The 22318-nt window shown below is 51.2% G+C and overlaps 1 protein-coding gene across 1 annotated transcript in view; it reads right to left on the bottom strand.

Annotated features, from left to right (window-relative positions):
• HK3 (hexokinase 3) overlaps positions 1 to 22318 on the bottom strand; it is a 204989-nt gene that overhangs the window by 73350 nt on the left and 109321 nt on the right. The window contains exon 4 of the mRNA XM_075344649.1: positions 11474 to 11616. Within this exon, the coding sequence (XP_075200764.1) occupies positions 11474 to 11616 (143 nt within the window). The remainder of the gene's footprint in view (positions 1 to 11473; positions 11617 to 22318) is intronic.

Genomic DNA, 22318 nt, shown 5'->3' with positions numbered 1-22318 from the left:
CCTGTACGCTGTCTGGACAGTTATCTTGTACTGACATACTCCCTTCTAAAAAGATAGATGTGTGTATATGCTCCCAGATACTGTCTGGATGTGAGTGCAACTAGTCAAGCTGTAACACTAAGGCTACGAAAACGGATCCGTTTTTGTTTTTTTTTTCATGCTGAGAGAGAGAGAGACGCCACCATCACCGCACATGCAGGCACTACCTCGCACGCATTAGCACCGCACATGCCGGCACTACCCCACACGCATCATCATCGCACACGCCAGCACTACCCCGCATGCATCATCACTGCACACGCCAGAATTACCCCGCACACATCATCATCGCACACGCCGACACTACCCTGCACGCATCATCACCGCACACGCAGGCACTCCCGCACGCATCATCACCGCACACGCAGGCACTCCCGCACGCATCATCACCGCACACGCAGGCACTCCCGCACGCATCATCACCGCACACGCAGGCACTCCCACACGCATCACCGCACACGCAGGCACTCTCGCACGCATCATCACCGCACACGCAGGCACTACCCCGCACGCATCACCGCACACACCCCGGCATTACCTCAGTGATGTCCCCGCTGCAGCGCGACTCCCTTCAGTTTCTGCGTGGAGCTGATAGAGAGCAACGGTGTTCTACTGCCGCTCTTGTCAGCTTCATGTAGCAGAGCTGATAGCGTCGTGGGACCTCTGTGCATTACGTCGGACCTGGAGGGGTATTTGGGGATTTTAATAAAATGGAGAAAGAGGGTGTTTTTTTTGTCTTTTTTTCCAAATAAAGGATTTTTTTGGGTGTATGTGTTTATTTACTTTCACTTACAGTTTAATCATGGAAGGTGTCTCATAGACGCCTGCCATTATTAACCTCTTATTATCCCGATTGCCACCGCACCAGGGCAATTCGGGATGAGCCGCGTAAAGTCCCGGGACTGTCGCATCTAATGGATGCCGCAATTCCGGGCGGCTGCTGGCTGATATTGTTAGGCTGGGGGGGCTCCCCATAACGTGGAGCTCCCCATCCTGAGAATACCAGACTTCAGCCATGTTGCTTTATCTTGGCTGGTATCAAAATTGGGGGGACCGCATGCCGTTTTTTTAAATTATTTATTTATTTATTTTACTGCACAATATAGACCCGCCCACCGGCGGCTGTGATTGGTTTCAGTGGGACAGCTGTCACTCAGCGTGGGGGAGTGTCTGACTGCAACTAATCATAGGCGCCGGTGGGCAGGGAAAGCAGGGAATACCAGATTGAATAATGGGCGGCCGGCATTTTCAAAAGAGGAGAAGCCGCCAGCAGTGTGACAGCCGTGCAGCGCCGCACCCGTGATCGGTGAGTGGGTGAGAGTGAGTGAATGAGTCAGTGAGTCAGTCAATGAGTGAGTGAGTGAGTGAGTCAGTGAGTGAGAGAGTTTGAGAGAGAGTGAGTAAGTGATTGATTTTCTGACAAGCAATGAATTTATATCACTTCTGGGCATGCTCAGAAGTAAAAACTGGATACGGTACATGCATCTGGTGTTTGAAGCATGCCACTGTATCTGGCTCACATAGACTTTCATTATGCGCCATGCCGCACAGCGCCGCACCCGACGCTATGCTGTTTTTTGCCACTGGCAAAAAACGTTCCTCTCTGCGTCCTGTGTGGCCACCGGAGTGATGATTTTTGCCACATCCGGCAAAAACCGGATCAAATGCAAGTACATGCGGCACAATCTGGCGCTAATAAAAGTCTATGAGGAAAAAACGCATCCGGCGGCAAAAAAAACGGATGCGTTTTTCCCGCAAAGCGCCGGATTGTGCCGCACAGCAAAAACCTGATGTGTGAACATACCCTAAGCAAGAGAATTCAAAACCACAATCTTCTTAGAAAATGAGATTATTCCATGTATACTTTGGGAACTTTGACCTTTTTAGCATTTTATCCCCATTTACCAGATTTAGGACCTACTTAAAGGGGTTGTCTGGTCTAAATTCAGATGTTTGCAGTCACTCTATGTAACTGTAGACTCGTGAATCCTTACATTATGCATTGTGTGTGCTGTGAAGATTTTTCGGTGTCAGAACCGGGAACAGTGGTCACATGGCCACGAGTATGTAATATGCATACTGCCGGTAAGAATCCAACTAGGAAGAGATGGCCTCACTCAATGCAAGTGTATTGAGCAAAGCTGCAATCTAGTCAGATTCTGGCTGGGCTATGTGTAGCGCCCCTGAAGCAATCAGGGAGCTACAAGGTACTGCATCCCCACCAGGATGCAGGTCCTACCCCCTTAGGGACACGGAAACCCAGTGCTAGTAACACACAAACACACAAACCCCAGTTTTTCCCCAACATTCCCCCATATAATGGTACCCAGCTAGGGTCAGACCAATGGATGGCTGCCTAGAGGTGGGGCCAGCCCAGTCTACTAGTTGACCAGGTGGGAGGGGCGGACTGTGGACAAAAGAGAGAAGGAGACAGTAGAGTAATGGAGTAGGAGAGAGACAGTGAAAGTGGACAGGAAATGACTGCTGTCGTGTGGGTGTAACGGGGTGCCAGGGGTGCCTCGGGGGTTGTAGTCGTGGCCCCTTTTTTTGTCAGGCCAACCCCCGGCTCCGCCGTCACTATTGGGACAGGGGATTTTTCTGTGGGGCAGAGTGTGGTGGAAAAGAGCATACTATCAGCCGCAGGAAGACTCTTCAGGCAGGGTTCAGATAAACCAAACGACATCTTTATTGCACAGAGTTTCACAGACAGCTCAATGCACGGATTTTGTAGCGCACGGTCACAATTCCTGTCCGGGGAAATCTTTCCTTGTTGTCTCCTCTAGTGGGGATGTGCCCGGCTACTCCACTTCACCTAGGCTCCCACTCCGGCTAACACAGACTGGACCCACACAAATTCTGCTTCACCCTTGAGGACACTTCTTCTCTTCTTCCCTTCTTTCTTTCTTTCTTTCTGCCCACTCAGCTCCACACTCTGCCCCTGGCTGTTCCTTCTCCCCCGTCCCGGAATCAACTGACTTCAACACACACACACTTCTCTCTCTAAGCTGCCGGCTCCTCCTCTCTCCTGCCCTGTTTCTATGGGGACAGCCGTCCCACCCGGGCTCTAGGGGAAACCCCACTGCACAGTAAAAACATGTTTATTAATAACATCAACAGTAACTACCCCAGAGTGAGGTATCTTCAGGGGGAAACTGCACCTCCTTGTAAGGGGTCTGCCCACCCCTTACATTCCTCCCCTCTTTAAGCCTAAGCCTCCCGGCAAGGCTCGAACCTGTAAAACACAATTTAGCAGCAAGGCAAACTTTGGATAAAACTTTAAAACCTTCATAAACAAAGTCAACCACTGAGCGCCCAAGCTCTGCGCCCGGAGTCCCTCCTGGGAGCTCCCGGTCTTTGTAGGCAGGGTGCCCGGAGGCTTTCATAGCACTCCCGGTCTTAGAAGGCAGGAACACAAAACAGCAAAGTCTTCTTTAACAACGCGGAGGGAACCCCTGGCTCAGTCCAGCGTCAGGCTCCTTCCGGGCTCAGTAGCTTGAACAGGTTGCAAACAGTAGAACTTTTCCGGCTCTGAACAATGCCGGTATTTAACATAAACATGTCCTTTACCTCCGGTCATCATGGTTCACTCGGGGTGGTAAGCGCGCTGCCATTCGGCCCGCTGAGCCCTCACATAATCGGAAAGGGACTGACCTGGCAAGCGGCGCAGCCTCCGGAATGGTTCGTAGTTGACTGGTGGTTCTGGCGCCTCTGTCTCTGGTTTTGCCTCTTCAACCCCTGACGGGGGTGACGGGGTCGCTGAACGGGACGGACGGGGACTACCCACGACGATCACCGGGTGTGTGACCATACTCTGGTGGATCGCTAACACCGCCGGTGTCCCCTTGTCTGGGTCAGCACTCAGTCCTGTCATGACTTCTGGCGACACCGCCAGCGTGTTTCTCGGCCGGGAAATCTCAGCCACCACCGGTCTCTGCTGTGTACGTCTCCGGTACTGACACTCTTCCCATCCGATCTCCTGCAGACCTTCCTGTAATGGCGCCGGGGACGGTGGAGATGCTGGGGAAGGTGGAGGCGGGCCTTCTTTTCCCGCTCTTGTATACGCTCCACCCCCAGTCTCACACATTAAATCGACCCAGCATAGGCGACTCTTCTTTTTCTCTGTACTGCCACCCACTTCACATATCTTCATCAGCATCCTGGGGCCAGCACCTCCCCTCTTTGAGCGGCGCACTCCGCACTTCTTTTTCTTCACCGGCCAGCCCCAGGCTCTTCTTTTGGTGCCAATTCTTCGCGCGCTCACTGTATTCGTGAAGACGACGGCCATCTTGCCGCCATCTTGTGCCCGGTCCAACGCCTTAGGCACCACTTCTTCCCACCATGGGATCGGAACCCTTCGCCAATAATCCGGATCCTGTGCCCTAGGCACCACTTGGTCTCCATCTTCTTGCATTGGGACCCCTTGCATATAATCCGGATCCTGCCAACTACGCCACATGTAACGGGGTGCCAGGGGTGCCTCGGGGGTTGTAGTCGTGGCCCCTTTTTTTGTCAGGCCAACCCCCGGCTCTGCCGTCACTATTGGGACAGGGGATTTTTCTGTGGGGCAGAGTGTGGTGGAAAAGAGCATACTATCAGCCGCAGGAAGACTCTTCAGGCAGGGTTCAGATAAACCAAACGACATCTTTATTGCACAGAGTTTCACAGACAGCTCAATGCACGGATTTTGTAGCGCACGGTCACAATTCCTGTCCGGGGAAATCTTTCCTTGTTGTCTCCTCTAGTGGGGATGTGCCCGGCTACTCCACTTCACCTAGGCTCCCACTCCGGCTAACACAGACTGGACCCACACAAATTCTGCTTCACCCTTGAGGACACTTCTTCTCTTCTTCCCTTCTTTCTTTCTGCCCACTCAGCTCCACACTCTGCCCCTGGCTGTTCCTTCTCCCCTGTCCCGGAATCAACTGACTTCAACACACACACACTTCTCTCTCTAAGCTGCCGGCTCCTCCTCTCTCCTGCCCTGTTTCTATGGGGACAGCCGTCCCACTCGGGCTCTAGGGGAAACCCCACTGCACAGTAAAAACATGTTTATTAATAACATCAACAGTAACTACCCCAGAGTGAGGTATCTTCAGGGGGAAACTGCACCTCCTTGTAAGGGGTCTGCCCACCCCTTACATTCCTCCCCTCTTTAAGCCTAAGCCTCCCGGCAAGGCTCGAACCTGTAAAACACAATTTAGCAGCAAGGCAAACTTTGGATAAAACTTTAAAACCTTCATAAACAAAGTCAACCACTGAGCGCCCAAGTTCTGCGCCCGGAGTCCCTCCTGGGAGCTCCCGGTCTTTGTAGGCAGTGTGCCCGGAGGCTTTCATAGCACTCCCGGTCTTAGAAGGCAGGAACACAAAACAGCAAAGTCTTCTTTAACAACGCGGAGGGAACCCCTGGCTCAGTCCAGCGTCAGGCTCCTTCCGGGCTCAGTAGCTTGAACAGGTTGCAAACAGTAGAACTTTTCCGGCTCTGAACAATGCCGGTATTTAACATAAACATGTCCTTTACCTCCGGTCATCACGGTTCACTCGGGGTGGTAAGCGCGCTGCCATTCGGCCCGCTGAGCCCTCACATAATCGGAAAGGGACTGACCTGGCAAGCGGCGCAGCCTCCGGAACGGTTCGTAGTTGACTGGTGGTTCTGGCGCCTCTGTCTCCGGTTTTGCCTCTTCAACCCCTGACGGGGGTGACGGGGTCGCTGAACGGGACGGACGGGGACTACCCACGACGATCACCGGGTGTGTGACCATACTCTGGTGGATCGCTAACACCGCCGGTGTCCCCTTGTCTGGGTCAGCACTCAGTCCTGTCATGACTTCTGGCGACACCGCCAGCGTGTTTCTCGGCCGGGAAATCTCAGCCAGCACCGGTCTCTGCTGTGTACGTCTCCGGTACTGACACTCTTCCCATCCGATCTCTTGCAGACCTTCCTGTAATGGCGCCGGGGACGGTGGAGATGCTGGGGAAGGTGGAGGCGGGCCTTCTTTTCCCGCTCTTGTATACGCTCCACCCCCAGTCTCACACATTAAATCGACCCAGCATAGGCGACTCTTCTTTTTCTCTGTACTGCCGCCCACTTCACATATCTTCATCAGCATCCTGGGGCCAGCACCTCCCCTCTTTGAGCGGCGCACTCCGCTCTTCTTTTTCTTCACCGGCCAGCCCCAGGCTCTTCTTTTGGTGCCAATTCTTCGCGCGCTCACTGTATTCGTGAATACGACGGCCATCTTGCCGCCATCTTGTGCCCGGTCCAACGCCTTAGGCACCACTTCTTCTTCCCACCATGGGATCAGAACCCTTCGCCAATAATCCGGATCCTGTGCCCTAGGCACCACTTGGTCTCCATCTTCTTGCATCGGGACCCCTTGCATATAATCCGGATCCTGCCAACTACGCCACATGTAACGGGGTGCCAGGGGTGCCTCGGGGGTTGTAGTCGTGGCCCCTTTTTTTGTCAGGCCAACCCCAGGCTCTGCCGTGACTATTGGGACAGGGGATTTTTCTGTGGGGCAGAGTGTGGTGGAAAAGAGCATACTATCAGTCGCAGGAAGACTCTTCAGGCAGGGTTCAGATAAACCAAACGACATCTTTATTGCACAGAGTTTCACAGACAGCTCAATGCACGGATTTTGTAGCGCACGGTCACAATTCCTGTCCGGGGAAATCTTTCCTTGTTGTCTCCTCTAGTGGGGATGTGCCCGGCTACTCCACTTCACCTAGGCTCCCACTCCGGCTAACACAGACTGGACCCACACCAATTCTGCTTCACCCTTGAGGACACTTCTTCTCTTCTTCCCTTCTTTCTTTCTTTCTTTCTGCCCACTCAGCTCCACACTCTGCCCCTGGCTGTTCCTTCTCCCCCGTCCCGGAATCAACTGACTTCAACACACACACACTTCTCTCTCTAAGCTGCCGGCTCCTCCTCTCTCCTGCCCTGTTTCTATGGGGACAGCCATCCCACCCGGGCTCTAGGGGAAACCCCACTGCACAGTAAAAACATGTTTATTAATAACATCAACAGTAACTACCCCAGAGTGAGGTATCTTCAGGGGGAAACTGCACCTCCTTGTAAGGGGTCTGCCCACCCCTTACATGGGGGCAGTAATCTTTGCTCAGGACCCACTAACCAGAGACAGGTGCAGAGGAAGAAGGCACCAGATTATTAACTGGCACTGGGACTAAAGGAACCTGGAGGTGAAACCAGCCGGCTCCAGGTAACCAGTTACCATCTCCGGACAGTTAGTAAAACCAGTTGCACTGAACTTTTGTGTGGACTCCCTTCTTCAAACACCTGTCACAACACCTACCCTCTGGGGCCCGGCCCTGCTTGCGGAGAGCCTACCATCCATACACATAGCCGCAACACCGCAAGTGGCGTCACAAGCGAACATTACTTAAATTCCCCTGTAAATACCTCCTTTACAAAAAGGGCCCAAGACACGAAACCAGGAAATGGCCGCCACCGTGACAATCCCCAGACGTACACCGCCCTGACATTCTATCAGCTTTATTTTCTTTTTTCTCCGAAACCAATTGAGAGTTTCCTTGTCTGTGTGTTTGGAATCTGTAACATGGAGTTTTGCACAACCTTCGCTAACTTCGCTGACTGTCATGGTGGCTTTGGACTCAGATTGCAGATTCTGACACTCTGCTTGATGGTTTCTTTGGTGTCTGACATCAACACAGGCAGACTCAAGCATTGATCTGCTGTATGGTAATTCATAGGCAGGCTAGCAAGAGGTAATCTCTGCTAGACTAATTGCTCCTATAATCACATGTTGTAGGAAGACCTATTTCATCTGCTCCCTTTATATTTATAATGTTGGAATCCTTTTACTCAAGACAACTATAGTTTATTCTGTGTTGGTCTGTGAGGTGTGGTGTCCCAAGCTCTCTGGTGAAAGTTGTGTTTAGTGGTGTTTATGTTTGGTGTGATTGTAGCATGTAGCCCTATTGTTTTTTACTTCCTTCCTGCTCTTGTTTTCCTCCTGAATGTCTTATTGTCTTATACTGTGTGTGCATGCTGAGTGACAGAATGTTGGTGTTTCCGTTGTCTGTCTTTTTCTGTGGTTTCAACATACTCCTGTCCCATCCCTTCTTGGGGAAGGGGGAACGGGAATTAGATCAAAACTGATCAGAAGCAGGGCCAGGAAGAAGACTCAGGCCTCTTCTAAATTAGGAGTATCCCTGAGAGCTCCATTTCCCTACTATCCCAAAGTAATTGTAACACTATCATTGTCTTGCTGAAGTGTCTACCCTGATTTCATCTATATCAGTCTGGTAGATGGCAGAAGATTTTCATCAAGAATGACTTGGTACATTTTTCTATTCATCCTTCAATTATACAATTATTAGAAGTTTGCCAATGCTGTATGCTGAGAAAAGTGCCACTGTTGATATGGTGTTTTTTGGGTGATATGCTATGATATTTGGCCTTCAAACATGGTGTGTGTTGTTGTATTCAAAGAGTTCAATTTTGGTCACATCTGACCAGACTATATTCTCCAAGTATGATACAGGCCTGACTAAATGTTGTTGAACAAACTTGAAACGCACTTGAACATGCTTTTTGTTCAGCAACGGAGCCTTGCGTGGTGAGCGTGTAAACAGGCCAAGGAGATTGAGTGCATTACTTATTATTTTCTTTGAAACAATTCTACCTGCTGATCAGATCTTACTGTAGCTCTCCACAGGTGCTCCTTGGCTTTTGGACAACTATTCTGATAATTTCCTTTCTCTCCTCTGTCTGAAACTTTGCAGGGGCAACTGGCTGTGGCTTGTTTATGATGAAATTATGTGCTTTCCACTTCCAGATTATGGCCCCAACAATGCTCACTGGGATTTTCAATTGTTTAGAAACTCTCTAGAAGCTAATGCCATCAGTATGTTTTGCAACAATAAGGTTGCAAAGGTTTTGAGACAGCTCACTGGTTTTACTTATCATGTGATGTTTCTTGTGAGGCACTTTGCTAATGAGACACCTTTTTATAGGCCATCAGATAAACCAGCTGATGATATCTTTCACTAAAAGGCAGAATTGCTTTCTAAATCCTTATAGATTTCAGTTGGTGTTATAACTTTCCATATTTTTTTCTACCTCTCTTTTTTCATGTGTTGAATACTTTTTCCCTGTGTCATTTTTCATTACTACAAATCACTTAATTTATGGACCTCTATGGTTTGATTTATTTTACTGTGTGGATTGGATAGATTGTTACTGACATCTCTTGAAAAATTTATATCCATAGCCCTTTAGAAGCATATTTACTTAAAAAAAATGGTGATGTGTTCAATACTTATTTCACCCATTGTATATCTAAATACATATAAGTCAAGGAACTTAGGATTTTTGTGAAACTATAAAACTTTCCTTAAAATGCAATTTACAACTGTACAATAATAAGACATTTCTTTTTATCCCTGTTAAAGTGTAATACATTGTTTGCATGTGTTATTACTAAACTATATGTCGTTACCATTGCATTAACATAAGCGTTGGGAAATTTCCAGCATCAATGTACACTGCTACTAACACGTTATTGCTTAAGAAAAAAATCCTTGATAAATAATGGCATGTCTGTCATCAAGGTTAACACTGGTAATTAAGGCTTAACGAGCCAGCATGATAGCCCTACTTTCATGCTGAGGCAGATTTTATATACTATTAGTTTAAAGAATCTAGTATGAAAACAAGAGTACAAATCTTTGCCTAATAGCTACTTAGTCAGTGGCTGTTGTCATTTCTGCAAACGTAGTTTATTTAAAGGAGGAAAAAACCTCACCCACCGCGGAAAGAGTTTCTCCAGGATAAAAATCTAAAAATTGCCTAAATAACAGACCACTAGAGTTCTCCAGCGGGCAGTGTTTCATCCCTAATCTTACATAATTTTTGGGGAAAAAAATGCATTAAGTCATTCATAGATTTCTTCATATATGAATGTTTTCTCCACAATTCTGCAAATACATTATACTTAATACAGTTTTTTTTAAATTAAAAGAATGCACACAAAAAACTTGCAGAAAGGGTGAAAAGTGTGTAAAGGGGTACAAGTCTCATTCCCACTTGTGCACACGATGTCTTAAAGAAATGGATAGAGAAGCTAAGGGTTTCTTAGGGAAAGCCACTTCAAGAAAAAGACCTCCGTTTTAAGGGTGCTTTACACGCTGCAACATTGCTAGCGATTAGTAGTGATGTTGCGAGCGATAGCACCCGCCCCCATCGTTTGTGCGACATTTGGTGATCGCTGCCGTAGCAAACAATACGCTACGAATGACGAACAACCAGCGGCATGCACCACCAACGATATTATGAAAAGGAGCGACGTGTCAACGATGAACAATTTTTGACGTTTTTGCGATCGTTGATCGTCGCTCCTAGCTGTCATACGCTGCAATGTCGCTAACGACGCCAGATGTACATCACTAATGACGTGACCCCGACGATATATCGTCAGCGATGTTGCAGCGTGTAAAGCACCCTTTAGTCTTGAAGTGGCTTTGCCGCAGTTTTTAGCCATGGCCTCACAGCTGGCCTGTACTTTAAACCAGGGTTCCCCAACTCCAGTCCTCAGGCCCACCAATAGTGTATGTTTTCAGGATTTCCTTAGCATTGCACTGCTGTTGGAATCATCATCTGTGCAGGTAATTAAATTATCACCTGTGCAAACCAAAGGAATCCTAAAAACACACACTGTCACTGGGCCTTGAGGACTAGAGTTGGGGAACACTGCTTTAAAATATAAAGAAGGTGGCTTTTCCAAAGCCACCTGAAGACTGATGATTACTTCCTTTAACCACTTTATGTTTTCTGAACCCTTCGTCGGGTAGAAAGGAGTGACAAAAGAATGAACATGTGCACATCAAAGTTGTTTTCACATTGCTGTGTATTATCTTGATTTAGTGCATTTTGCCATGCTTTTTCAGGTGGCTTCCAGGTAGAATCCACCAGAAAAAGATGTTGTGTGCACATACTGTCACACCGGTTTTGTTGGGTGCCATTTATTCCAACATATTTCCAATAGATACAATGCTAGTATGTAATAATATATATATATATATATATATATATATATATATATATTATCTGTTCCCAAAAGTTAGGGTTATTAGGTTTTTGACCCATGAAGTACTCCAGTCTCCAGCAGCCAATCCGTAATGAAATTACCTTGATGACCTGGATGGAGCATGGTCATCCATGAAAATGAAATTAGGCCTCGGTTGTTCATGCAGAGAGACAATGACTGGATATATTTATGTTATTCAAGTAGTAGGGACTGTCACTGTACCATTCACAAAGTGTAGGGTAGTATTGACTAGACACACCTCCCCACACTAATAGCACCAACATCAAAGGCTCGTCACTAGACAGTAAGTGACAACTCCAAGAATCATTCTTTTAAGCTTTTCTAATACTTCATAAATGTACCTTCTGCCCAGTTCCAGTCATTATGTCCTCCGTAATCTCATACTCTTCATTATCCATCTCTACTCCACGTAAGCCATCTAATTTCACATAAACAATTCGGAATTTGGCTCCTCCAAGATCCAACACCAAGAATTCGCCACATTCTGTAACAAAAGTCACAAAGGTCAAAGATGAAAAATATTTTGAACAGTCAAACCATGTAATCGGGGCTGTCAACACAAACAAAATGAAAGTTAATAGGCGTTTTCTCTGTACATTGCTTGACTATGAGTTGATTGGATCAATGTTTTCCCCACCCCAAAATAGAAAACATTTATGTTTTTCCTCACATAGCAAATGAATTGTGTGTTCATCTTTATTAGTGATGAGCGAGTACTAAAAAGCTCGGGTGCTCGAAGCTCGGGCCGAGCCTCCCAAGATACTCGTGTACTCGGCCCGAGCAACGAGCCCAATGTTATCCTATGGGAGACCCGAGTATTTTTGTGAAATGACCCCCCGGCAGCATGGAGAAACCCTAAAAATGTCACAAAAGTCTCAGAAGAGTGCTCAAATGACATGGCAACAGCATGGGGAAGACCCCTTGAAGCATTTATCACTGAAAAGTCACAGCTGTGAACAATTTTGTCCGCGTTTTACGCCATTTTTACGGACTCACCAGAAAACCTTCCAAAATGACCCCAAAATGATTTTTCATGGCGGAAATGTTAAGGGCACATACCCAATAGTGAGATAGAGCTGGTGTATGTTACTTTTTGAGATTAATACATGAAAGATTTTACGTGAAAACATTGTGTGGCACTCCGATGTCCCTGAGAAGAGACGTACATAAAGGCCTCTGAGTCTAATGTGCCCATTTTGAGGAAGTGAGTCTTTGTAGTATTTTCCTTTGCCAGGGCAGTCCAAAATTGTGAGGTTCACCAATGCCCCTGCATACAGACGTGCATGAGGGCCTGTAAACCTGAAGTGCCCATTGTAAGGAAGTGGGTCTATTGTAGTATAGCCCTTAGGCAGGGCAGCCAAAAATTGGGAGGCTCCACATTGTCCCTGGATAGAGACGTGCATGATGGCCTGTAAACCTGAAGTGCCCATTGTAAGGAAGTGGGTCTATTGTAGTATAGCCCTTAGGCAGGGCAGCCAAAAATTGGGAGGCTCCACGTTGTCCCTGGATAGAGACGTGCATGAGGGCCTGTAAACCTGAAGTGCCCATTGGAAGGAAGTGGGTCTATTGTAGTATAGCCCTTAGGCAGGGCAGCCAAAAATTGGGAGGCTCCACGTTGTCCCTTGGTAGAGACGTGCATGAGGGCCTCAAAACATTAAGTGTCCATTGTCAGGAAGTGGGTGTATTATAGTATAGCCCTTAGGCAGGGCAGCCAAAAATTGGGAGGCTCCACGTTGTCCCTGGGTAGAGACGTGCATGAGGGCCTCAAAACATTAAGTGTCCATTGTCAGGAAGTGGGTGTATTATAGTATAGCCCTTAGGCAGGGCAGCCAAAAATTGGGAGGCTCCACATTGTCCCTGAATAGAGACGTGCATGATGGCCTGTAAACCTGAAGTGCCCATTGTAAGGAAGTGAGTCTATTGTAGTATAGCCCTTAGGCAGGGCAGCCAAAAATTGGGAGGCTCCACGTTGTCCCTGGATAGAGACGTGCATGAGGGCCTGTAAACCTGAAGTGCCCATTGGAAGGAAGTGGGTCTATTGTAGTATAGCCCTTAGGCAGGGCAGCCAAAAATTGGGAGGCTCCACGTTGTCCCTGGGTAGAGACGTGCATGAGGGCCTCAAAACATTAAGTGTCCATTGTCAGGAAGTGGGTGTATTATAGTATAGCCCTTAGGCAGGGCAGCCAAAAATTGGGAGGCTCCACGTTGTCCCTGGGTAGAGACGTGCATGAGGGCCTCAAAACATTAAGTGTCCATTGTCAGGAAGTGGGTGTATTATAGTATAGCCCTTAGGCAGGGCAGCCAAAAATTGGGAGGCTCCACGTTGTCCCTGGGTAGAGACGTGCATGAGGGCCTCAAAACATTAAGTGTCCATTGTCAGGAAGTGGGTGTATTATAGTATAGCCCTTAGGCAGGGCAGCCAAAAATTGGGAGGCTCCACGTTGTCCCTGGGTAGAGACGTGCATGAGGGCCTCAAAACATTAAGTGTCCATTGTCAGGAAGTGGGTGTATTATAGTATAGCCCTTAGGCAGGGCAGCCAAAAATTGGGAGGCTCCACGTTGTCCCTGGGTAGAGACGTGCATGAGGGCCTCAAAACATTAAGTGTCCATTGTCAGGAAGTGGGTGTATTATAGTATAGCCCTTAGGCAGGGCAGCCAAAAATTGGGAGGCTCCACGTTGTCCCTGGGTAGAGACGTGCTGTCACGCTCCCCGGGTCCTTGGCTTCCCTCCCCGGGTCCTCTGCTCCGCTCCCCGGGTCCTCAGCCCCGCTCCCCGGCTCACCTGCCACGCTCCCCGCTCTCCAGCCTCCGGTCCCCGTCCTTCCCAGGCCCCCTGGTCCCCGATCGCGGCGCCCGACGGCTTCCCAGGCCCTGGCCGGCTCCCCTGCGTCCTCTTCTCAGCCTCCTTCCCTGGCTTCTGGCACCCGGGCTGCGCGCATGCGCATTAGGGCGCGCGCGCGGTCACTGACCCTTTCTTAAAGGGCCAGCGTCCATTAACAGGTAATGAGGCTAATCAGGTACAGGGTATAAAGGGGTGTATTGTCCAAGGGGGCGGGGCCTGATCTTCGTGTTCCCTAAGCTAGGAGTCAGGTCTCCTGGTGTTTCAGTGCATGTACTCACCTATCTCTCTTTGTAGAGCCGTGCTTGCCTCGCCATCCAGTCTGCCGTATCCTGAACCCCGAACGCTGTCCTTCTGCCATCCTGACAGTCCGCACCATCTCGGATCCCTGCGGTGACCCGTCATCTTGCTCCCAAGGTTCCGGACCCCGCCTGACATCATCTCGGCTTCCGAACCTGAGCTGCGTCACCCGGACCACCACCCATAACTCCGTGGTCCCAGGGACTTCTCCGCTATTCCCGTGTGCAAGGACTGTTCTGCTGTTTCTAGTGTTCCAGCTGCCGGACTCTTTCCTACCATCTAGGAGTTCGGTCCAGTGGATCCACCTCCTGGGCCTGCCCGTACACCTGGCCGTGACAGTAAGATCAGGCCATGGATCCCGCTGCAGCACTAGCGGCCTTGCAAGAGGAACTCCAACGCCAGCGTGAAGTCCAGACCCGCATGCTGAACTTCATGACTTCCGTGGACACCCGCCTGACCATGCTACAAGCGGCAGTCACGTCTACAACATCCCAAGCCGCCACTAGTCAAGCCACGTCCCCCGCTCCCGTGGCCGCTTCTTCGGATGCTTCCATACTGCGTTTGGCCTCACCACCCCGGTACGCCGGAGATCCCAAGACTTGCAGGGGGTTTATAAACCAATGCTCCCTCCACTTCACGCAGCTGCCACATCTGTTTGCCTCCGACCAAGCCAAGGTCGCCTTCATCATGTCTCACCTGGAGGGCGAGGCACTGGCGTGGATGAACCCGTTGTGGGAGAAGGAGGACCCTATGACCAAGGATCTTCAAGAGTTCCTGCAGGCCTTCCGCAGCACCTTTGACGAGCCGGGACGCGCCTCTGCGTCTGCTTCATCCCTCCTCCGCTTACGTCAAGGAACACTGACGGTGGGCCAATACGCCATCCGTTTCCGCACGTTGGCTTCTGAACTCGGGTGGAATAATGATGCCCTAACAGCCGCCTTCTGGGAAGGACTCTCGAGTCGCATCAAAGATGAGTTGGCGGGTCGTGACGTGCCCTCCACCCTAGATGCCCTGATTGCCCTAGCAACTCGAGTGGACATTCGTTTTCAGGAGCGCTCCAAAGAGCTGTCTCGGGAGAGACGTCCGGTACGACATTCCCCTCCTCCACAGAAGCCCTCCGTATCGCAGTCATCAACAGCTGGGATTCCCGTCCACGAGCCCATGCAGATCGACCGAGTACGGCAATCTGAACAACGTCGAGCAGAGCGGCTCGCCAAGGGCCTCTGCTTTTACTGCGGAGAGGACACTCACCTCCTACGCTCCTGTCCGGAAAGGCCGGGATACTCCAAAGCCTAGGGTTGGTAGGAGAGGCCACCCTAGGTGCTGGGACTCTCTCAGACCCGGTTATGTGGACTGTGTCAACGGGAGAGACGCGCTTCACGGCTGAGGCATACCTCGACTCTGGAGCAGCAGGCAATTTCATCCAGCAGGCCACGGTGGACAAGTACCAGCTGCCTGTTACTCTACTCGAGAAGCCCCTAGTGATTGCCTCTGTGGATGGGAGACCCCTCTCTGATACCATCTCCTGGGTCACCAGACCGGTCGAACTGCGTATCGGTGCCCTGCACACCGAGAACATCACTCTCTACGTCCTTCCACACATGTCCCACCAGATCCTGCTGGGACTTCCCTGGTTGCGGACACACGAACCATCAGTCAGCTGAGGTACTGGCGAAATCACCCGATGGGGTTCTGCTTGTCATGAGAAGTGTCTGAAGTCCATACAACCTATCCGACGACCTCCGGTTCCAGAGAACCTACCGGAACTGCCCTCGGCCTATTGGTCCTTCGCAGACGTTTTTGACAAGAAGGAGTCTGAGGTACTTCCGCCACACCGTCCCTACGATTGTGCCATCGACCTGCTCCCAGGAACAACACCACCTCGAGGACGGATATATCCGTTGTCTCCGGCCGAAACCAGGGCCATGTCTACCTACATCACAGAGAGCCTGGCAAAAGGATTCATCCGGAGATCCTCCTCTCCTGCGGGAGCAGGCTTCTTCTTCGTGAAGAAGAAAGAGGGTGACCTACGCCCATGCATCGACTACCGGGGTCTAAATCAGATCACCGTCAAAAACAAGTACCCTCTGCCGCTCATCCCCGAATTGTTCGACCGGCTCAGAGGAGCCCGTGTGTTCACCAAGCTGGATCTTCGGGGTGCCTACAACCTAGTTCGTATCCGCTCTGGGGACGAATGGAAGACCGCGTTTAATACTCGCGATGGGCACTATGAATACTGCGTGATGCCCTTCGGCCTGTGTAACGCACCAGCAGTCTTCCAAGAATTGGTGAACGACATATTCCGGGACCTCCTCTACGTCTGTGTCGTAGTTTATCTGGATGACATCCTTATCTTCTCTCCGGACCTCCAGACCCATAGAGAGAACGTACAGCTGGTTCTGCAAAGACTGAGGGAGAATCGTCTTTACGCCAAATATGAGAAGTGCGTCTTTGAGCAGTCTTCTCTCCCTTTCCTGGGATACATCATCTCGGGCACTGGACTGCAGATGGATCCAAAGAAGGTCTCCTCCATACTCAACTGGCCTCCTCCTTCTGGACTGAAGGCAATCCAACGGTTCCTGGGATTCGCCAACTACTACCGCCAGTTTATCCCTCACTTCTCTGCCCTGACTGCTCCTCTCTCCGCTTTGACCAAAAAGGAGGCTAATCCAAAGGACTGGTCACCTGCGGCCGACGCCGCGTTTTGCTCCCTGAAGCGAGCATTTGCCTCCGCTCCTGTACTCCACCGTCCGGAGTTAAACCGCCAGTTCACCTTGGAAGTGGATGCCTCCTCCTCGGGGGCTGGAGCAGTGCTCATGCAGAAATCCTCCTCCGGCAAGATGGTGACTTGCGGTTTCTTCTCCAAGAGCTTCTCCGCGCCGGAACGTAATTACACCATCGGTGACCGAGAACTATTGGCGGTCAAACTGGCTCTGGAGGAGTGGCGCTACCTCCTGGAAGGAGCAGTGTACCCCGTGATTATCTACACGGACCACAAGAACCTGGAATACCTGCGGTCCGCTCAACGACTGAACCCACGGCAAGCCAGGTGGTCCTTATTCTTTGCCAGGTTTGACTTCCAGCTCCATTTCAGACCCGCGGACAAGAATGTACGCGCTGATGCCTTGTCTAGGTCTTTCGTGCCCATGGAGCAGGAGGAAGAGACTACCCAACCTATCATCCCTCCTAGCAAGATTATTCCGGTGGCCCCTGTCACTCTGGCCCAGATACCGCCCGGGAAGACCTATGTCTCTGAGACTGACAGGCAAAAAGTGTTACACTGGGGTCATGCCTCCAAAACAGCCGGTCATGCAGGCCAGAAGAGAACATGGGGTGCGATTGTACGCCATTACTGGTGGCCATCCCTTCGCACGGACGTCGCTGCTTATGTCTCTGCCTGCTCCTCTTGTGCCAGGAACAAGACGCCCAAACACCTGCCCTATGGCCATCTTCTGCCTCTGCCTATACCCTCAGTTCCGTGGCAACACATAGCGATGGATTTTATTACGGACTTGCCATTATCCTCCGGACACACAGTCATATGGGTCGTGGTGGACCGGTTCTCCAAAATGGCTCACTTCGTCCCTATGGCCGGACTGCCCTCTGCTCAGGAACTCGCGGAAGCCTATATACATCACATCTTCCGCTTGCATGGCTTTCCATCCCACATCGTGTCCGACAGAGGAACTCAGTTCACCTCCCGCTTCTGGAGGGCGCTCTGCAAGCATCTGGGAGTGACTCTGGACTTTTCTTCTGCTTACCATCCTCAGTCTAATGGCCAAGTGGAGAGGGTCAATCAAATCTTGACATCCTTCTTACGTCACTATGTCAACGCCCATCACGACGACTGGTCCACGCTTCTGCCTTGGGCTGAATTCTCACATAACCACCATATCAGTGAGTCGTCCTCCAAATCTCCCTTCCATGTCGTTTACGGACTTCAGCCCTCCGTTCCATTGCCTATATCCCCTTCTTCGGATGTCCCTGCGGCTGATACTGTAGCCCGTGACTTCGCTACCATTTGGGACTCTGTCAAGGCGTCCCTTGGACGCGCTTCCCAGCGGATGAAGAAACACGCTGACAAGAGGCGTCTGGACCCTCCGTGTTTCTCTCCTGGTGACCTGGTCTGGCTTGCTTCCCAGTACATCCGATTGAAGATACCTTCCTACAAGCTGGGTCCTCGCTACATCGGGCCGTTTAAGGTCCTCAGCAAGATCAATGAGGTCTCCTACAAGCTACAGCTCCCGGCCACGATGAGGATTCCCAACTCTTTCCACGTCTCCCTGCTCAAGCCGGTCGTCCTTGGTCCCTTCTCCGCTGCTGCCAGTCCGGCTCCTCCACCTATTGCCGATGACGACATCTATGCGGTAAGGGATATCGTGGCCATGAAGACCGTTCGAGGTCGTCAGTTCTTCCTGGTGGACTGGGAGGGGTATGGTCCTGAGGATAGGTCCTGGGAGCCCAGGGAGAACGTGGGCACTCCTCTGATCCGTGCCTTCATGTCCCGGTTGCGGGGAGGGGGGCGTGGGGGGGGGGTACTGTCACGCTCCCCAGGTCCTTGGCTTCCCTCCCCGGGTCCTCTGCTCCGCTCCCCGGGTCCTCAGCCCCGCTCCCCGGCTCACCTGCCACGCTCCCCGCTCTCCAGCCTCCGGTCCCCGTCCTTCCCAGGCCCCCTGGTCCCCGATCGCGGCGCCCGACGGCTTCCCAGGCCCTGGCCGGCTCCCCTGCATCCTCTTCTCAGCCTCCTTCCCTGGCTTCTGGCACCCGGGCTGCGCGCATGCGCATTAGGGCGCGCGCGCGGTCACTGACCCTTTCTTAAAGGGCCAGCGTCCATTAACAGGTAATGAGGCTAATCAGGTACAGGGTATAAAGGGGTGTATTGTCCAAGGGGGCGGGGCCTGATCTTCGTGTTCCCTAAGCTAGGAGTCAGGTCTCCTGGTGTTTCAGTGCATGTACTCACCTATCTCTCTTTGTAGAGCCGTGCTTGCCTCGCCATCCAGTCTGCCGTATCCTGAACCCCGAACGCTGTCCTTCTGCCATCCTGACAGTCCGCACCATCTCGGATCCCTGCGGTGACCCGTCATCTTGCTCCCAAGGTTCCGGACCCCGCCTGACATCATCTCGGCTTCCGAACCTGAGCTGCGTCACCCGGACCACCACCCATAACTCCGTGGTCCCAGGGACTTCTCCGCTATTCCCGTGTGCAAGGACTGTTCTGCTGTTTCTAGTGTTCCAGCTGCCGGACTCTTTCCTACCATCTAGGAGTTCGGTCCAGTGGATCCACCTCCTGGGCCTGCCCGTACACCTGGCCGTGACACGTGCATGAGGGCCTCAAAACATTGTTCCCATTGCAAAGGAGCGGGTCTCCTGTCGTTGTAATGTCCATTCTGCAAAGAATGGGTGAAAAAATTTACCACTGGGGGTATACCTGAAACAAAGGCCTAAGTATTGCAATTTGTAACGGTCATCATCATGGTGGCGCATGAGGAGAAGGAGGAGCAGTCCAGCGATTATCCAAAGTCCAGAAGTGTGTACCCATGGGTGAGTGGAGGTACATGGCAAACTTTAAATTCCGCTCTCATTTGCTGGTGGTGTGGTGAAGTCTGGCCCAATCCAACCCTTGTTCATCTTGATCAGAGTCAGCCTGTCAGCATTTTCAGTTGACAGGCGGGTGCGTTTATCTGTAATGATTCCACCTGCGGCACTAAAAACACGCTCTGACAAAACGCTAGCAGCAGGGCAGGCCAGCACTTCCAAGGCGTAGAGAGCCAATTCATGCCACGTGTCCAGCTTGGATACCCAATAATTGTAAGGCACAGAGGAATGTCGGAGTACAGTTGTTCGATCTGCAAGGTACTCCTTCAGCATCTGGGCAAACTTAGGATTTCTTGTGGCACTACCCCGCACCTCAGGGGCTGTGGTACGTGAGGGGCTGAGAAAACTGTCCCACATCTTAAAGACTGTTCCCCTACCTCTGGCGGATTGGACTTGTGCCTCTCTCGGCAGTACGCCTCGGTTGTCCACTGATTCATGACCTATGCCGCTAGCGTTTTGTGAGGGGAATGCTTTGCCTACTTCCGTGACTATGGCCTTCCGGAACTGCTGCATTTTGGTTGACCTCTCCTCCACGGGAATAAGAGACAAAAAGTTCTCCTTGTAGCGTGGGTCTAACAGTGTTACCAACCAGTAATGATTGTCGGCCAAGATGTTCTTAACGCGAGGGTCACGAGACAGGCAGCTTACCATAAAGTCAGCCATGTGCGCCAGACTCTTAACAGCCAGGACTTCAGTAGCCTGACCAACAAGATGACTGAACATGCTGTCCTCCTCCTCCTCCTCCTCCTCCTCCTCATCTACCCTGTCCTCTGGCCAGCCACGCTGAACCGAGGATATGACTGGTGTGCATGTCATATCCTCAATTTGGCCGGAGAGTTGCTCCATGTCTTCATCCTCCTCCTCGTCATAGTCCTCCACTGCACGTTGTGATGAGACGAGGCTGGGCTGTGTGTTATCATCACCCACACCCACTACTGTTTCTTGCTGCAACTCATCGCGCTCCGCCTGCAATGCATCATGTTTGTTTTTCAGCAGAGACCGTTTTAGAAGGCAGAGTAGCGGTATGGTGACGCTAATAATGGCGTCATCACCACTCACCATCTTGGTGGAGTCCTCAAAGTTTTGGAGGATGGTACATAGGTCTGACATCCATCTCCACTCCTCAGGTGTTATGTGTGGAGTTTGACCCATTTCCCGACGGCTTAGGTGATGCAGGTACTCAACAACTGCCCTCTTCTGCTCACATATCCTGACCAACATGTGCAGAGTTGAATTCCAACGCGTGGGGACATCACACACCAGTCTGTGAGCCGGAAGATGCAAACTGCGCTGAAAGCCGGCAAGGCCGGCTGAAGCAGTAGGTGACTTTCGAAAATGTGCAGACAGGCGGCGAACTTTTACCAGCAGATCAGACAGCTCTGGGTATGACTTTAGAAACCGCTGAACCACGAGGTTGAGCACATGGGCCACGCATGGAACATGTGTCAGCTGGCCTCGCCTCAAAGCCGCCACCAAGTTCCGGCCATTGTCACACACGACCTTTCCTGGCTTTAGGTTCAGAGGTGTGAGCCAGTGATCTGCCTGCTGTTTCAGAGCTGTCCACAGCTCTTCTGCATTGTGGGGTTTGTCACCTATACAGCTTAGCTTCAGCACAGCCTGTTGCCGCTTCGCCGAGGCAGTGCTGCAGTGCTTCCAGCTTGTGACTGGTGTGGAGGGTACAGTGGATGAGGATGCGCAGGAGGAGGAGGAGGCTGAAGAGCATGACATTCCGGAGCTGTAGAGTGTGGGTGAAACACTGACTGAGGTAGGGCCTGCAAACCTTGGTGTGGGAAGGACGTGTTCCGTCCCTCGCTCAGACTGGGTCCCAGCTTCCACAATATTAACCCAGTGTGCCGTCAACGAGATGTAGCGGCCTTGCCCACAAGCACTTGTCCACGTGTCTGTGGTTAGGTGGACCTTGGGTGAAACAGCGTTGTTCAGGGCACGTGTGATGTTTTGTGACACGTGGTTATGCAACGCGGGGACGGCACACCGGGAGAAATAGTGGCGGCTGGGGACCGAGTAACGTGGGACAGCTGCCGCCATCAGGTCACGGAATGCTTCTGTCTCCACCAGCCTAAAAGGCAACATTTCCAGCGCAAGCAGTCGCGAAATGTTAGCATTTAGAACTGTGGCATGTGGGGTGTTGGCAGTGTATTTGCGCCTGCGTTCAAAGGTTTGCTGAATGGATAACTGAACGCTGCGCTGGGACAAGGACGTGCTTGATGATGGTGTTCTTTCTGCGTAGGCAACTGCAGGTGCAGGAGTGGAGGAGGCTTGTTCGCAGGCAGCATGGACAGGGGATTGGCTCGCATGCACAACCAGCGAAGACGTAGCAGTGACATCAGCAAGCACTGCTCCTTGACTCTGTTGTACTTCCCACAAAGTCGGGTGCTTGGCTGACATGTGCCTGATCATGCTGGTGGTGGTCAGGCTGCTAGTTTTGGTACCC

Source organism: Anomaloglossus baeobatrachus, chromosome 4, assembly GCF_048569485.1.
Source record: "Anomaloglossus baeobatrachus isolate aAnoBae1 chromosome 4, aAnoBae1.hap1, whole genome shotgun sequence".
NCBI lineage: Eukaryota > Metazoa > Chordata > Amphibia > Anura > Aromobatidae > Anomaloglossus > Anomaloglossus baeobatrachus.
This window is presented reverse-complemented; position numbering and strand designations above follow the sequence as displayed.